Source organism: Cherax quadricarinatus, chromosome 18, assembly GCF_038502225.1.
Source record: "Cherax quadricarinatus isolate ZL_2023a chromosome 18, ASM3850222v1, whole genome shotgun sequence".
NCBI classification, from domain to species: domain Eukaryota; kingdom Metazoa; phylum Arthropoda; class Malacostraca; order Decapoda; family Parastacidae; genus Cherax; species Cherax quadricarinatus.
In genome coordinates, this window is record NC_091309.1 from 45,841,607 (window position 1) to 45,859,765 (window position 18,159).

The window sequence follows — 18,159 nt, forward strand, 5'->3', positions numbered from 1 at the left end:
ATGACCAAGCACCCTTCTGTTCAGGAACAGTTAATGGTTTTAATGTATCTACCATTTTACGAGACACTGGATGCACATGTATAGTCATTTCTGATAAGCTGTTCCCTAACTCATTCCTCTGCTATAATTTCAGACTACTTGGGCCGTACAGACACTTTTCCTACCATCCGTTGTTACATTAGGTCTAAATGGTTCACAGGTTGGTCTGAAGCCGTACTAGCTCCCATCACTTCTTGCTCCGTACTAATAGGTAATGTAAAAGGTGCCATTCTTCCTTCTGAGCTTGACCTGTCAGCACCAAAGATGGATATAAGTGTTTCAGATCCTCTTCCTGTAGAGTCAGAGAAGCCCCTCGAAAGTTCAGATGAGACAATGTCTCGGGAGATTCATGTGGGATTAAAAACCAGTGATGCTACTCTCGAAAGCGAGGTAGTAGGATCACCGGTTCACTTGTTAGATGAAAGTGAAGATATCACCTCCGATACCATAAATGTCTTGACTAGGGCTCAGACCAAAGCCCAGGCTTCCCCTACTGTCCATCCTTTGATTTTCCCTGACTTAAAGCCTTTAGATGTATCGAAGGACTCCTTTGTCAATTTACAACGTAATTGCCCTTCTCTTCGGAATTGCCATAATACCGCTAAACAAAATCAAGTTATCCAAAGAAAAAACTTTTCATATAAATTTGAATATATAAAAGGTATCTTGTACAGGTCAGTATTCAGATTAAATTCAGATGAGACAGACTATTCCATCTTAGTTGTTCCAAGTCAATGCAGAGAGACTGTTCTTAAAATGGCTCATGACCTGCCAGTGGCCGGACATTTCTCGCATCGTAAAACTTTAAATAAAATTAGGGAAACCTATTTTTGACCCAAAATGTCCTCGGATATTACTACCTATTGTAGATCATGTAAAGTTTGCCAACTGTCATCCTCCCGAGGTACCAGGCGAGTACCTATGGTCAAAATGTCAATCTTAACGGTACCGTTTGAAAGAGTAGCTATTGACATCGTTGGTCCTTTATCACCACTTTCATCTGGGGGACATAGATATATATTAACATTAGTTGATTATGCTTCGAGTTTCCCTGAAGCAGTTCCCTTAAGGACCATAACTACTACAGAGGTGGCTGAAGCACTTTTGTCCATCTTCTCCAGAGTGGGCATCCCTAGAGAAATTTTGTCTGACCGTGGGACACAATTCACATCTGACTTAATGCAACATCTATACCAACTTCTATACCAACCCTATCATCCCAGCTGTAATGGGAGGATTGAGCGCCAGCATTCGATTCTCAAGTCCATTTTAAGGAAACTTTGCTCTCTTAAACCTAAGGAGTGGCATCGTTACCTACCCTGTGCTTTGTTTGCCATGAGGGAAGTTCCCAGTGACTCTTTGGGGTTTTCACCTTTTGAACTTCTCTATGGTAGACAGGCCAGAGGCCCATTGTCCATCCTTCATGACTTATGGACTAATGAGGAGGTGAATTCTATGGTTCAGTCTTCTTATCAGTTTCTCCTTGAACTTAGATCCAAACTTGAGGAGACCTCTGACATAGTTTCAAAAAAATTAAGCTTATCAGTGGACCAGTACAAAACTTATTTTGACGCCAAAAGTCAGAGGAGAAGTTTTAAAGTAGGGGATGAAGTTCTGGTACTTTTACCAATAAAATCAAATAAATTATTAGTAGCATGGAAAGATCCGTATAAGGTATTGAAAATTTGTGGGAAAGTTGACTACCTCATGGAAGTCAAGGGGAAACCTAAGCTTTATCATATCAACATCCTTAAGAAATATTACCGAAGAAATTCGATTAACGGTTTGAATGACTTTGACTTAGTTTTTCCACACAAACTTGATAAGACAACTGATGAGTGTAAGGTGTGCGTAATTGACACCTCTAACGTAGACTATGACAGAGAACTACACGACTTGGGGATTCTTGACCACTCGGGTGCAACAAACATTAATATCAATGAGTCTTTGGAGGATCATAAGGAACATGAACTACTTCAATGTGTGAGTAACTTCTCAGATGTTTTTACTGATATTCCTAGTGTTACCTCCACCGTAGTCCATAAAATTGACTTAGTCACGGACAATCCTATCAAACGGAAATCATACCCAGTTCCAGTTCACCTTAGGGATGCATTTGACCTAGAGGTAGTCATGATTAAGAAGGAGGATAATTCATATAGATTTGCTATTGACTTCAGAGGACTTAATGCTATAACTCGGTGGGATGCTGAGCCTATGCCCTTAATAGATAGCTATCTACACAAATTTTATGACTCTTCCTTCTTTTCAGAGATTGATATTGCACAAGCATATCATCAAGTAATGTTAGATCTTTCTTCTAAGCAGTACACCGCTTTTCCTACCCACCAAGGACTGATGCAGTATAGAACTATGCCCTTCGGTTTGGTAACTGCCTGCGCTACCTACGTGAGACTGATGAGAAAGGTCTTGGGTAATATGCCAAATGTTTCAGTTTATTTTGATAACATTTACGTAATGACATCCACGTGGGGCAAGCATATCCAAACATTAACATCAGTTTTACGTAGGTTACAAGCACATGGCCTCACTGCCAAGCCGAAGAAATGCTTCCTTGGGTATAACAAGATTAGATATCTTGGACTGATCCTTTCTAATAACTCTTTGCAGCCTCTCCCCAGTAAGATCAAAGCTTTATTAGAATTTAAATTTCCCAAAACCAAGAAACTCATGCGTAGCTTTCTTGGTTCGGTAAATTTTTATGCACGGTTTATCCCAAATATTACCGAACTTACAGGCATCTTATCCAATTACCTTAAGAAGTCTGTAAAGGAACCTCTTGAACTTTCCGACATACCTCGAGAAAAATTTAATGAGATTAAAAACATCTTCTCAAAAGACCCTATACTTAAGATTCCAGATATTAATAAATCATTTTGTTTAAGAACTGATGCCTCCAATACCAGCTTAGGTGCGGTGTTACTACAATACCATGATGGTACTCCCTTCCCTGTATGCTTCCTAATCCAGAAACTTCTTTCTGCAGAAACAAGATACTCCACCATAGAAAAAGAATGTTTGGCCCTTGTGTGGGGTATCTCCAACCTTAAATTTTATTTACTGGGAAAAGAATTTATTTTAGAGACGGATCACAAACCTTTGATATACCTAGAAACTTTTAAGGGAACCAACAGTCGCCTCTTGAGGTGGACATTGGCACTCCAAGCTTTTAAGTTTTATATTGTGAATATCAATGGGTCATCCAATTATTTCTCTGACTTGTTAAGTCAGTAAAAGATTTGGTGCCTTACGTGACTTCGTGTTATAACTTTTTCCTCGCCAATTCTTCTTATACTCCTTGACTATAAGTCTTGGTATGGGGGAGTGTGAGGGAAAAGTTCAACAGATAGGAGTAGCGACCGAGTATATGGTGACGATAGTTTGATTGCCAACTGCTTGTTAAGGTAGGGTCAGTCTAGCTCCCACTATCCCCCCCCCTTTCTCCCCACCCTGCTCTCGCTATCCCCCCCTTTCTCCCCACCCCGAAAGGTGACGTGTGGGGCTCCGGCCAAACAGTAATCACTCGACTCACAGCTCCCAGCACAACTGTAACTTGGAATGACAGCTCGGGTCATCTGCCAACCAAAGAAAAGTGTTGAAGGAGATGGACTGAAACAGGTCCTGAGACGTCACTTTTTTATCTACTTACCTGATTAATTGCAGTCAACCGCAGGCAACTACCCCTCATCTTTGCAGTGGTAAAGAACCTGCGTTCCTGCTACCTGGACTGACTATTCAAGGTTATAGAGTCTGTGAAGAACTAGTCGTTGGGTTGTCACTCAACACCTGTGACCCCCCCCCCCCATCGTCAGTAACGGCTACAATTTCTACAAGACTGTGTCAACCTCAACCAGACACCCCAGTATAACACTACATATTAGCGTTGAATTCCAATGTCATTTTTTTATTTCATTTTCATTTTTCTTTCAAGTAGGATACAAATTTATGTTTTATCTTTGCATTACTAAATAATAAAGTGTTTATCTTTGTGAATTATTATTTATTTTTCTATTCATTAATTTTCCTGAGGAGGAGCCAGCCTTGGTAATACTGACTGAAGTTGTTACAGGGCTGAGTAAGCCTTCACAGTCTGGGAGAACAGTCTAGTGCAGTGGAGGAAGAGCAGACCAAGAGATCGATGTAAGAGAGAGTATGAGTACTAGGATCAAAATGGGTGGAAGTACCTGTATTTAAAACATGGAGGGGGTGAGAAGCGAGATAAACCTCCAACTGAATGCCACGGGAGCCACAGCGCGACCTTCCCCCCCCCCCCCGAGGAAATGATGGGCATTAAAATCGCCTAGTAACAGAAGTGGTGGCGGTAAGGACGAGACAAGAAAGGCAACATCCAGGATAGATAATGCTCGAGAAGGAGAGAGATACGAAGAACAGACTGTATACCACTTATGCAAGTGGATATGGGCTGCAGTGTAATGCAGCAAAGTATGAACAAATAGTTGATGGTACGGAATATCAGTGCGTAGAAGAAAGGTACTTTCATTAAAGGTCCCATCAGAAAAGGATCCAAAGAATACAACAAATTATAGTCTGAGATGGGATAGATAACAGCGGAGTGTAATTTTGGTTCTTGTAAGCAAACACCAACGGGGGAAAACCGGGAGAGAAACATCTGAAGCTCACCCCGATTACCTTGAGGCCGCAGATATTCCACTGAAAATAGGCCATGATTGGCGACGATAAAGATACCAGAAATCCGCAGGTAAGGGTACCTACGGACTAGAGGGGTTTGAAAAGTCCACATGTGGCGGCAGCAGAAAACTTTCAAGTAGTGAAGGAACTGAGCGCTGTGAAGAAAGGAGTTGCACAGATGGAGGAGAGGAAAGAGAAGGAACAGGGGTTGGATCTGTGTCCACTGATGCTTTAATCTCTCTGCAATATATTCTGAGATAGCTTCAAGTGTTTCAGAATTCAAAGACGTTGTATGGGAGACAATATTGGAGATGGAACGAGGAGAGTGAGTAAAGATTGGGACAGTAATTAACTGTACCAAAGTAGGGGGGACGAAAGGGTGGAGGGAACTGGAGAAGAAGTGTGGGAGGGGACAGAAGAGGCAGAAACCTGGGAGGTGGCAGAAGAGGAAGACACTTGAGAGGGGACAGGGGAGGAAGCCACAGTACGAGGAGGAGGGTAAACTTCCACACTTGTAACAGAGCCAGTGAGAGGGAAAGAACCAAGTACAGAGACTGTACAGGTAAAATGTGGAGGTGGAAGAAGGGAAGGAGGGGTTAAAGGAGATTTCAGCAATGGGGAGTTTTTGGACTTCTGAGAAGTAGAGGGGCGATTGGGAAGAGGTGTTGTGCGAGGTCTTGTCTACACCGGGGCTTGTGAGGGAGAACATGAAGTGAGAACAGACTGAGGTGTTGAAGTAGGGACTTCTGAGCCCAGGACAGCAAAAGAATTAGAGACAGGAGTGACTATGGAAGGGGTAACCACAGAGGAGGCTGCAGATGGGACCCCAGAAGTGGGGGACGTTTAGAAACACGAGAATAAGAAATAAGGGGTAGTCTCCCTTAGAAGCAAAGATGAGAAACTGCCATAGCATAAGGGAGACCTTCTGCCTCTTTTAGGCAACAGATTTCTCGCTCATTTAGGTAGACCTGGCACGGCGAGAGTAAGAAGGGTGAGCCTTATGACAAGGCAAGAGAGAGAGGTCGACTACAAGATGTATTAGAATGGTCATCGGCACCACAGACTGGGCATTCAGCTATAGATCTGCAATATTTCACTGGGTGACCAAATTGCCAGCAATTTCTACACTGTCGCGGTGTAGGGATCACCTTTCGAACTTGTAAACGATGTCCTGCTGCATAAACAGAGGATGGGAGTCGAAAGTTAATCGAGCCACATTGCAAGGGTATCATTTCCGCCCACAGGCAGGGAGGACTAAGTGTCTACTTTGAAGATTGGGACATCTTGGAGTTCCAGCTGTTCGAGAATGTCATTACCACATGTCTGGAAATTCTGTTGGACTATGGTATGGGGCAGAATGACGGTACCACTACAAGAATTGAGGAAATGATGTTTTTCGATAGTGACAGGAATAGTATCGATATGTGAAAGAAGAGAAAGATCACGAGCTTGGGTAGCATTCTGGACAGTGATGATGCATGTACCGCTCTTGAGAGCATGAAAGGAAATATCTCTATCAACATGGTGGAGGAGCGCCTTGCCAATATGTGATGAATGGTTTTGAAAACCGACAAGTTGAAGAATTGAGACACTTATGCAACACATGTGAATCTTTATTGAAGAAACGTTTCGCCACACAGTGGCTTCATCAGTCCAATACAAAGTAGAAATGGGTAAGGAGAGTAGAAGTTTTGAGGTAATCAGTCCCTCAATCTGGAATCGATGTGTTCAGTCCATCACTCTTGTGTTGCATAAGTGTCTCAATTCTTCGCCTTGCCAATACTATGGTGGGAAAGATAGGCAATAGAGGTAGTCGGTCGTAAATTAAAGAATTTAGTCCATTGTGCATTCTGAAACTGAGCGTGGAAGGGGAGTGCATGATGTGTCGGTCTTTTCTGAGTAGAACGAGAAGGTGGCAAAGTATCATCAGGCAATTGTCGTTGGCGATAAGGAGTGGGACTGAAGTTGGTCCGACGTGAGACGGGCTGGCGATTTGAAAATTGCCACACCATAGAGGGAGATGCTGGAAGCATAGTCAAAGAAGAGCGAAGGTCAGACAAATCAAAGGAGTCAGTCAAAACCCCAGTACCTGAAGTAGGGGATGAAACAGCACCAGCAGGAGGTACAGAGGCATTAGAAGTGTCTGAAGAGTGGTCAAAAAACGAGGCAGGGTCAGAATGGGGTGCGATATCAAGAAGGGGCCCGGGGGTAGCAGGGTCATGGAATGGATCCTCCATGGTTAGGTTACTTCTTTCTTTTTTGTTTTTAAGAAAAAAAAGAAGAAAAGAAAATAAAAATAAAAAAAAAAGAATAAAAAAAGGGGGGAACGGGGAGGAATAGTTCCTAGGAGGAATGAAAGGGCCGGAAATCTCCCTCTGCGCCCAAGAGGACCTCAGCACTGCAAGTAGCACAGATACGGTATGAAACCCGTGCTATACCCTACCCTTCATGCCAGTAAACCAGCAATCCAGGATAGCAACCTCACATCTGCTGAGCCACCTCGGTGGGCAAAAGAGAGAGCGGCCAGATATCCGCCACAAAGCATACCTCCTTTGGCCACCACCCAAAGGCGGCCTCCAGAGATACACCCGTCACCCGAAAGACACCAAAAGCCACCTCCCGGGAGACTGGAGAGGGACTGGGACATCCCCAGGTGATCCAGATTCCAAGGCAAACTACACCACCGCCATAAACCTCAACGGAATGGGATGGACCCCGGTACCCTTCCCTCTACCTAGGAACCACCGTGCCTGTGGGAAGAATCCCAAAGGCCAAAAAGAGGAAAGGAATAAGGGAGGGACAGGGAGGAGGGGGAGGAAAGGGAAAAGGGAGGATGGAGAGGATAGGATAGGGAAGGGGGGTAATTAGGTTCGGTCTGAGGAAGGAGACCAACAGGTCTAATTCCTCAGAACAAGAGGCTCTTCACCACGCCAAGGAGCCCTCCTTGAAGAGGATGCCTATTTGTAACGATCTGTTGGAAACACTGGCTAATAATTAAGTTTTCCTTATATTTTTTTAAAACTCTAGTGACTATAATAGATCATAATTAACTTCCTGAACAAAATCATTATTGATTTCTGAGATGTAGTGTGAATCTTCCGTCAATGCAGAGGAAATAATTTGTCACTTACAGTAAGCTGACCAGACTCAGTTACATTTATATGTGTCACCTTATCTCTGGTCATATTCCTGTATGTATGTATAGACCTTTGGGTTGATTTTTGCTTGTCTCTTAACCTTGATATCATTTTCTCTTTTGGATTTCCTTAATGAATTTTTTGACTTCTCTTTTTGACTTCTTTCAAATTGGTCGGTGCAATGACGTTTCTATTCTGTTGTTTATCTATTTAGAGTCATATATGGTTGACATAATCTCTGTCTTGGGAATGTTTCAAGATACAGAAGCTTGTACAACGATATGGAAAATGTCACATTGGCAACCATCACTATCCGGTCTTCCACACGACACTCCTTAGTAACACCTATTTCTGAGTGTGAGCGAGGTTTAGTAACACCTATCTCTGAGTATGAGAGGGGCTCAGTAACACCTATCTCTGAGTATGAGAGGGGCTTAGTAACACCTATCTCTGAGTGTGAGAGGGGCTTAGTAACACCTATCTCTGAGTGTGAGAGGGGCTTAGTAACACCTATCTCTGAGTGTGAGAGGGGCTTTCAGGTCAAAAAGGCTTTCTGACTCAAAGTTCACATCATCTACAGCCTTTTATAATTTAGTGTTGTCAGTGAACCTGTGCCAGAACTCATAAAACAAAACACTAATTTCTCGAAAAATGAAGAACGAAGCTAGACAATTATTTATGAACGCTGTTGTGTAGCCGTTCATTCTGATGACGAAGTCTCTTATTTAGACATACATGAATCTTTAGACTCACCGTATGTTCCTCTAATTTCTGGAAATTTCCAGAGGGAGGCAAAGCCTCCCCTAGCCCCCCTCCCCTTCCATTGGTTACATGACTAATTGTAGTTGAAATACTAACATATATTTGAAATTGGTGGTTGTAACGTCCTTGAAGGGCTTCTTGCAGCATGCTGACACCACGGTCACCATCCCTGTTGAAAGACATGATGTTAAATCTTCATATTTGTATGATCAAAATGAATAACATATTGTGTAGCGAGCATTACAAGCTAACATGTGTGTAATCAAGACACCACCAGTAGGCCTGGTCACAGACCGGGCCGCGGGGGCGTTGACCCCCGGAACTCTCTCCAGGTAAACTCCAGGTAAACCTAACATGTGGGAGGTCAAAGCTACTTTTGACAGGCGAGATATTAATTACTAATATGTGAGTTTAACAAAATTATCAGTTTATGCTAAAAACAAATAACATTTGTGGGTTAAAGATCACTAATATGTCTGAAATTATTATGATTAATATGTGGGTTAGAGAACACTAAATTGTGTGGAGTAAAAGTATTAGGAATCAAGATTATTAACATGTGAGGTAAAGGTCGATAATATGTGGGCTCCATATCAATAGTGTGTATGGAATAAGTCCACTAACATATGGTGGATAATAGCTACTAATTTGTGTGGGCTCAAAAACCACTAACATGTGTAAGATGAATATCACTAACATGTATATGTAGGGTCAGCATCACTAATATGTGTGGAAGAGAAAACACTGTTATTGGTGATCAAGACAATTAACATGTGAAGTGTTAGTTGTCTTAATATAATTGGGGACCACGAGCATAATTAATTGTATATGGTCAGTGATGAATAAAACTCACGGTAACTTAAATGGAACATATGAAATATAGCCAAAACTTAGGAAAATAAAGTTAAGACGACATGTGTGCTATAATGTTGGACACTAGCGTTGCTCATAGCCTCACCAGCAGTGGTTTCTGTCGTGTTTGTTGGCTGTATTTTAACCAGATACTGTTGACATGTTGATGGCCGTGAAACTTGTTGTATGTGTTGGAAATTCCCTTATGTGAGCGTGTCGTCGTTCCTGTCTCTGGTGATGTGTAGGTCACGCCTTCTACACTATTCCAAAGCATCATCCCTCCCTTCCCCACCCAAAAGCTTAGCCTTGAAGCCAAGCAGGATGCCTTAAGCTGTATTTATGACTTAGTCACACAGTACGCATCAATAACTGGGCTGCTACCCTTCAAACAGAACTGTTTGCCATACTCCTTGAACTCAATGCGTCCATGTATCTAATTGTAACTGATTTTCTATCATCCATAAATGCTCTCAACTCATTAAGTATAAACTATGGTATGCTTGTGTCAGAAGCCAGACACAGGTATGGTGGGATTGTGGACAGTAGAGTCAGAGTGCACATACTGTGGATTCCATCTCACATTGGTCTTCAGATGCATGATAGAACTGATAAATTGGCTAATTTACATGCCTTCAAAAAGGGAATAGATAAAAATCTTGGCTTGTCAGTTAGCAGTTTCAGAACAATAATACGGAAAGACTTTCAACTGAACTTCATTGACTTAAGACTGAGGTAGATTGACACAAGTCAGTCCATCTATCATCATTCCATCATGCAGGAGGAGCCACATGTCTATGGTGCATCCAACAAAATAAGTAGACTCTTAGATGTCACTACCGCCCGGCTCCGACTGGGTTACAAGTATCATCGGATCACAACCACCAGACGTAGACCTAAGGAAATGTCACACCTTGCGTCATTATATACTGGAATGCTATAAAATTAATGAATTCTGAGACAGCTCATTCAGAAATGTTCAAGAAATGTCAAAGTATTTTATCCACAGTGGTATATTACAAACCATTCTGGAAAAATACCTTGACTTTACTCACTGTAAATAAAGGATTACCACTTTGTGTGTGTGTGTGTGTGTGCTCACCTAATTGTACTCACCTAATTGTGGTTGCAGGGGTCGAGACTCAGCTCCTGGCCCCGCCTCTTCACTGATCGCTACTGGATCCTCTCTCTCTCTGCTTCCTGAGCTTTGTCATACCTCTTCTTAAAACTATGTATGGTTCCTGCCTCCACTACTTCACTTGCTAGGCTATTCCACTTGCTGACAACTCTATGACTGAAGAAATACTTCCTAACGTCCCTGTGACTCGTCTGAGTCTTCAGCTTCCAGTTGTGACCCCTTGTCCCTGTGTCCCCTCTCTGGAACATCCTATCTCTGACCACCTTGTGTGTGTGTGTGTGTGTGTGTGTGTGTGTGTGTGTGTGTGTGTGTGTGTAAACAAATCAACATCTTCATAAATAACTCATTACGATAGTGACCAGATATAAACATGTAAATAGTTCATTACCACTGTAACTAGTTCAGCTATCAAAACTCTGTGGTCTAGTCCCTGGACCCGTGACGTACGTCTGTACTTCTTTGACTGCCACCCTCAGGATGGGTATGGTGTGCTTAATATTATTATTATTATTATAATCAAAAAGAAGCGCTAAGCCACAAGGGCTATACAGCGCTGCAGGGTAGGGAAGGAAGCAAGGGAATTGGATGGCAGAAGGGAGGGGGGATGATCAGCAGGTTACAGAAAACAGCGGGGCAGGGGATAGTACGGGGGTAGAGGGTAGCAAGAGATACAAGTAGAAAGGGCTGAAAGTATCAGAATTTGTGAAGTAAGTCAGTCGTTGTCAAAAAGTCAATGAGAGAGTCCGGATGAAAGGTGGGTCCATCAGCGAGAAGGGAAGGTAAAGAGAGAGCAGCGGGGCGAAGACGACGACAGAGGTAAATTCTGCGTGCTCGTTGATAAAGTGGGCAGTCCAACAGAATGTGGCTGACTGATAATGGAGCTTGGCAATTCTCACAGAGAGGAGCAAGACGCCTCTCCATGAGATATCCATGAGTAAGACGAGTATGGCCAATGCGAAGACGGGAGAGAGTAGTCTCCCAACCTCGACACTGGTGATAAGAAGACGGCCAGTAACCTATACTCGGTTTAATAGACTGAAGTTTGTTGCCGAGCATAGTAGACCAACGTTGTTGCCAACGGGTGTGAAGGTGGGAAGATATTACAGCAAAATAGTCCGTACATGGAATACCTCTATAAGAAACTGGTAGGTCATGTACTGCTGACCGCGCAGCAGTGTCTGCCTGTTCATTGCCCTGTACGTCAACATGACCAGGGACCCAACAAAAAACAATATCTTTATGCTTAGTAAAGATGCGGCGTAGCCAAAGTTGGATACGGAGGACTAAGGGGTGAGGTGTATCAAATTTTTGTATAGCCTGTAAAGCACTAAGGGAGTCTGAGACAACCACAAATGATGACACAGGCATAGATGCAATACGGATAAGTGCTGTAAGGATGGCATATAATTCAGCAGTAAAAATACTAGCTGAAGATAGTAAATGCCCTTGTACGACGCTGTCCGGAAACACTGCTGCGAATCCTACGCCGTCAGAAGACTTAGAGCCATCTGTGTACACAGCAATGGCATGAGAATGAGAGTGAAAGTGGTCAAGAAAAAGAGAGCGGGAAGCGACCGTAGACAGTTGGGCTTTCGAGCAAGGGAGGGAGAAAGAACAGACTCGAACAGCTGGAACTTCCCAGGGGGGTAGGGAAAAGTGAGATGCTACATGTACATAGAAAGGTGGTAGTTGAAGAGAAGACAAGAGCGAATAAAGGCGAAGAGAGAAGGGACGGAGTAAGCAGGGGCGGCGAACAAATAAAGAATGTCTACTAATATCAGTGACCATTCTATAAATGGAAGGATTGCGGAGATCATGAGAGCGTACATAGTAGCGCAGGCAATGGGCATCACGGCGATCGGATAAGGATGGAACGTTCGCTTCTGCATAGAGGCTTTCGACAGGGGAAGAGCGAAAAGCACCAAGGCATAAACGTAATCCTTGGTGATGAATGGGGTTAAGGCTAGAGAGAGTAGCAGGAGATGCCGCTGAATAGATCTGGTCACCATAATCAAGTTTCGATAAAATAAGGGTGGAATGTAGGTGAAGGAGTGTTCGACGATCAGCTCCCCACGAAAGATGAGCAAGGGTTTTAAGAAGGTTCAGCCGGCTGTGACAAGTTGCCTTCAGAGAGGTAATGTGAGGTTTCCAGGATAACCTACGATCAAAGAGGAGGCCCAGAAACTTGACTGTATCACGTTCAGGGATACGTGAGCCATAGAGGTACAAAGGATGATCAGAGATGACAGAGCGTCTAGTGAAAGTGATTTGGTGGGTTTTAGTGCTGGAAAATTTAAACCCATGTGTGGTGGCCCAATTGGAAACACGGTCGACTGCATGCTGGAGAGAAACTGTAAGGAGGTGACAGTCAGCGCCTGCACAGGCAATAGCGAAGTCATCAACATAGAGTGATGACCAAATATTTGATGGAAGACTAGAGGCCAAATCATTAATAGCAAGGAGAAAAAGTGTTGTGCTCAGAACACATCCCTGGGGGACACCTTCAGCTTGGATAAAGTCCGGGGAGAGCACATTATTAACCCGAACACGGAAATGCCTGTCAGTTAAAAAGTTTTTAAGGAAGGATGGTAGATTGCCTCGAAGGCCTAAGGAGTGGGCTTGGGCTAAAATATTATACCTCCAAGTTGTGTCATATGCCTTCTCAAGGTCAAAAAATATGGCAATAACTGAGTGGTTATTCGCAAAGGCATTACGAACATACGTATCCAAGCGCAGTAAGGGGTCTATGGTAGAACGTCCCTTACGAAAGCCATATTGACGAGTGGAGAGACTGTTGTGTGTCTCTAAATACCACACTAAACGTCTATTTACTAGACGTTCCATTACTTTGCAAACTGCACTGGTAAGAGCAATGGGACGATAGTGGGAGGTTTCATGTCCCGTAGTGCCTGGTTTGCGGAAAGGGAGAACAATGGCGGATTTCCACAGCTGTGGAAGAACTCCTTGTGACCAAATAAGATTGTAAAGGCGTAATAGGACTGCAAGGGCTGACTGATGTAAATGTTGTAGCATACGAATATGAATGTCGTCGGGCCCAGCTGCCGATGATCGACAAGCTGAGAGTGTTGCCTCCAGTTCTTGAAGTGTAAAAGGCACATTATACTGTTCTTCTCTGAGAGAAGAAAAGTCCAAGGGTGCTAACTCTCTGGCAGACTTTGAGGAAAGAAATGAGGGGCATAGATGGAGTCCCTGAGAAATACGGACCAGATGATTGCCAATTTCATTGGCAACATCTAGTGGGTTTGCTATATCAACACCGGCAACCCGCAGAACAGGAGCCGGGTCAGGAGAATATTTACCACTCAGTTTTCGTACTTTTTTCCAGACTGCACTCATAGAGGAAGCAGAGGTGATGGTGGAGACATAATCTCGCCAGCAAGTGCGTTTAGCGTCACGGATGACACGGCGAGCGATCGCACGCTTCTGTTTAAAATCAAGGAGTCGCTCTGTGGTTCTATTGTACCGGTACCTGCCCCATGCAGCGCGTTTCAAACGTACTGCACGAGCACAAGCAGGAGACCACCAAGGCACGCATTTCTGAGAATGCCTGCCCGAAGTTTGGGGTATAGAATGAGAAGCTGCGGTGAAAACGGAGGACGAGAAGAGGTGTAAAAGCTCATCGATGGAGGACGAAGAAGGAACCTCTTTAAAAACAGTCAGGTGTGAGTAAAGGTTCCAATTTGCCCGATTAAATTGCCAGCGTGGGGTGCGAAGAGGTGGCGAATATGAAGGGGAAGTAAGAATGATTGGGAAATGATCACTGTCATGTAAGTCCGGGAGAACAGACCAAGTAAAGTCTAATGCGGCGGAGGAAGAGCAAACTGAGAGATCGATGCAAGAGAGAGTATGAGTCCGAGGATCAAAATGGGTGTGAGTACCTGTATTTAAAACATGGAGGGGGTGGGTGGCAAGAAAAGCCTCTAACTGAATTCCACGGGAATCACAGTGAGACCCTCCCCAGAGGAAATGGTGGGCATTAAAATCACCAAGTAACAGAATCGGTGGCGGTAATGACGAAACAAGGAAGGCAAAATCCGGAATAGATAATGCCCGAGAAGGAGAGAGATATAAAGAACAGAGCGTATACCACCTATGTAAGTGGATACGGGCTGCTGTGTAATGCAGCGAAGTATGAATAAATAGCTGATGGTACGGAATATCAGTGCGGAGAAGAAGGGCACTTTCATTAAAGGTCCCATCAGGAAAAGGATCTGAAGAATACAATAAATTATAGCCTGAGATGTGAGAAATAACAGCAGAGTGTAATTTTGGTTCCTGTAAGCAAACACCAACAGGGGCAAACTGGGAGAGTAACATCTGAAGCTCACCCCGATTACCCCTGAGGCCGCGTATATTCCACTGTAAGAAGGCCATGATTGACAATGATAAAGATACTTGAAATCCGCAGGTAAGGGTTCCTACGGACTAGAAGGGTTAGAAAAGTCCACATGCGGAGGCAGTGGAAAATGTTCAAGCAGCGAAGGAACGGTGCGCTGTGAAGAAAGGAGTTGCGCAGATGGAGCAGAGGAGAGAGAAAGAGCGGAAGGTGGATCAGTGTCCATTGATGGTTTGGTCTCTGCAATATATTCAGAGATTGCTTCAAGTGTTTCGGAATTCAGAGATGTCGTATGGGAGACAATATTGGGAATGGTAGGGGGAGGATGAGTAAAGATTGGAACTGTATTGGACTGTACCAAGGTAGGGGGGGGGCGAAAGGGTGGAGGGAACTGGAGAAGCGTGGCAGGGGACAGAAGAGACAGGAACCTGGGAGGTGGCAGAAGAGGAAGAAACCTGGGAGGGAACAGGGGAGGAAGGTACATTACGAGGAGGAGGGTGAACCTCTGCACTTGTAACTGAGGCAGTGAGAGGGGAAGAACTAGGGACAGAGACAGGGAGGGTAAAATGAGGAGGTGGAAGATGGGTAGGAGGTGTTACCGGACCTTTTTTTGACTTTTGAGAAGTAGAGGGACGATTGGGAAGAGGTGTCGTACGAGGTCTCGTCGATACTGAGGCTTGTAAGAGAGAACTCGAAGAAGCGAGATTAGACTGAGGCGTTGAAGTAGGGACGTCTGAGCCGAGGACAGCAAAAGGATTAGATACAGGAGTGATTATGGGAGAGGTAACCACAGAGGTGGGTGTAGAAGATGGGATACCAGAAGTGGGGGGACGTTTTGAAACACGGGAATAAGAAACACGTGGGAGTCTCCCTTGGAGGCGGAGATGAGAAACTGCCATGGCATAAGGGAGACCTTCTGTCTCTTTGAGGTAACGGATTTCCCGCTCGTTTAAATAGACCTGACAACGGCGAGAGTACGAAGGGTGAGCCTCATGACAGTTAAGGCAAGAGGGAGATCGATTGCAAGACGTATTAGAATGGTCATCGGCACCACAGACTGGGCATTCGGCGATAGATCTGCAATATTTCGCTGGATGGCCAAATCGCCAGCAATTTCTACACTGTTGTGGTGTAGGGATCACCTTTCGAACTTGTAACCGATGTCCTGCTATATAAACGGAGGATGGAAGTTCTCGGCTGTCAAAAGTTAAACGAGCCACATTGCTAGGGTATCGTCTCCGCCCACGGGCAGGAAGAACGTAAGTGTCTACCTTGAGGATTGGGAGATCTTGGAGTTCCAGCTGTTCTAGAATGTCGGTGCCACATGTCTGGAAATTTTGTTGAACTATGGTATGGGGCAGAATAACGGTACCACTACAAGAATTGAGGGAATGATGTTTTTCAAGGGTGACAGGAACAGTATCTATATGGGAAAGACGAGAGAGCTCACGAGCCTGGGTAGCATTCTGTACGGTAATGATGCGCGTACCGCTCTTAAGAGCATGAAAAGAAATATCTTTACCAACATGGCGTAGGAGTGCCTTGCCAATACTATGGTCAGAAAGATAGGCAGTAGAGGAAGTTGGTCGTAAAGTGAAGAATTTAGTCCACTGTTCAGTCTGAAACTGAGCGTGGAAAGGTAGTGAAGGACGTGTCGATCGTTTCTGAGAAGAACGAGAAGGTGAAGGTGGAGAAGTATCATCAGCAGGTAATTGTCGTTGACGTTTAGGCGTGGGACCAGAGTTGGTCCGACGTGGAACGGGTCGGCGATTTGAAAATTGCCGCACCGTAGAGGGAGAGGCCGGAAGCATAGTCAGAGGAGAGCGAAGGTCTGATAAATCGAAGGAGTCAGTCGAGGCCTCAGTACCTGAAGCGGGTGAGGAAACAGCACCGGCAATAGGTACAGAGGCATGAGGAATGTCTGAAGAGTGGTCCAAAGACGAGGCGGGGTCAGAACGGGGTGCGGTATCAAGAAGGGGCCCGGGGGTACCAGGTTCATGGACTAGGGCTGCCATGGTTAGGTTACTTCTTTCTTTTTGTTTTTAAGAAAAAAAAAGAAAGAAGAAAAGAAAATAAAAATAAAAAAAAGAAAAAAAAAGGGGGGACCGGGGAGGGATAGTTCCTAGGAGGAATGAAAGGGCCAGAAATCTCCCTCCGCGCCCAAGAGGACTCGACACCGCTAGTAGCGCAGATGCAGCATGGAACCCGTGCCATACCCTACCCTTCATGCCAGTAAACCAGCAATCTGGGATAGCAACCTCACATCTGCCGAGCTACCTCGGTGGACAAAAGAGAGGGCGGCCGGATATCCGCCACAAAGCATACCTCCTTCAGCCACCACCCCCGGAATCCGAAAGGTGGTTTCCAGAGATACACCCGTCGCCCAAAAGACACCCAAAGCTACTCCGGGATACCGGAGAGGGATCGGGACATCCCTAGGCAATCCAGATTCCACGGCAAACTACGCAACCGCCAAGAAACCTCAACGGAATGGGATGGACCCCGGTGTCCTTTCCCCTACCTAGGAACTAGCGCGCCTGTGGGAGAAATCACGAAGGCTAAAAAGAGGAAGGGCAAAAGGGAGGGGTGAGGAGGAGGAGGAGGAATGGAAAAAGGGGAGGATGGGGAGGATGGGATAGGGGAGGGGAGAATGGGGGGTAATTAGGTTCGGTCTGAGGAAGAAGACCGACAGGGCTAATTCCTCAGACCAAGAGCCTCTTCACCACGCCAAGGAGCCCCCCTTGAAGAGGGGTGTGCTTAATAAAGATGCAAAACTCTAAGCACGAAATCTCTTTTACCCATCCCTCCAACCTTACCAATGACATCTTATACAACACCTTCCTACCACTACAAATTTATACGCCCTCCAAATCATTCTGTTTCATTCCTTGTTTTGTGAATGTCCAAACCACCTCAACAACCCCAACCGCACAGCCTTCTAATCTCTAACCTACGTATTCTGTGCATAATATTCACATCATAAAATATCCTCAGAACGGACATCTTTACTGCCTTCAGACGCCTTGCTGCAATATTTAAAACCCAAACTTCACACCCATGTAAGATGCGTATCTTCTCTTCTGACATCAAATAATAATAATAATAATAATAATAATAATAATAATAATAATAATAATAATAATAATCGTAATAATAATAAAAATTTATTTCTACAAATACATGTACAATGTATACAGTCCTAGCTG

The 18,159-nt window shown here is 44.4% G+C and overlaps 1 protein-coding gene across 2 annotated transcripts in view; it reads right to left on the reverse strand.

The window, feature by feature from the left end:
- Positions 1-18,159, reverse strand: part of LOC128689253 (receptor-type tyrosine-protein phosphatase alpha-like) — an 828,196-nt gene that overhangs the window by 695,554 nt on the left and 114,483 nt on the right. For both annotated transcript variants that reach the window (XM_070086466.1, XM_070086465.1), the window contains exon 3: positions 8,706-8,778. In XM_070086466.1, coding sequence (XP_069942567.1) covers positions 8,706-8,778 — 73 coding nt within the window. The remainder of the gene's footprint in view (positions 1-8,705; positions 8,779-18,159) is intronic.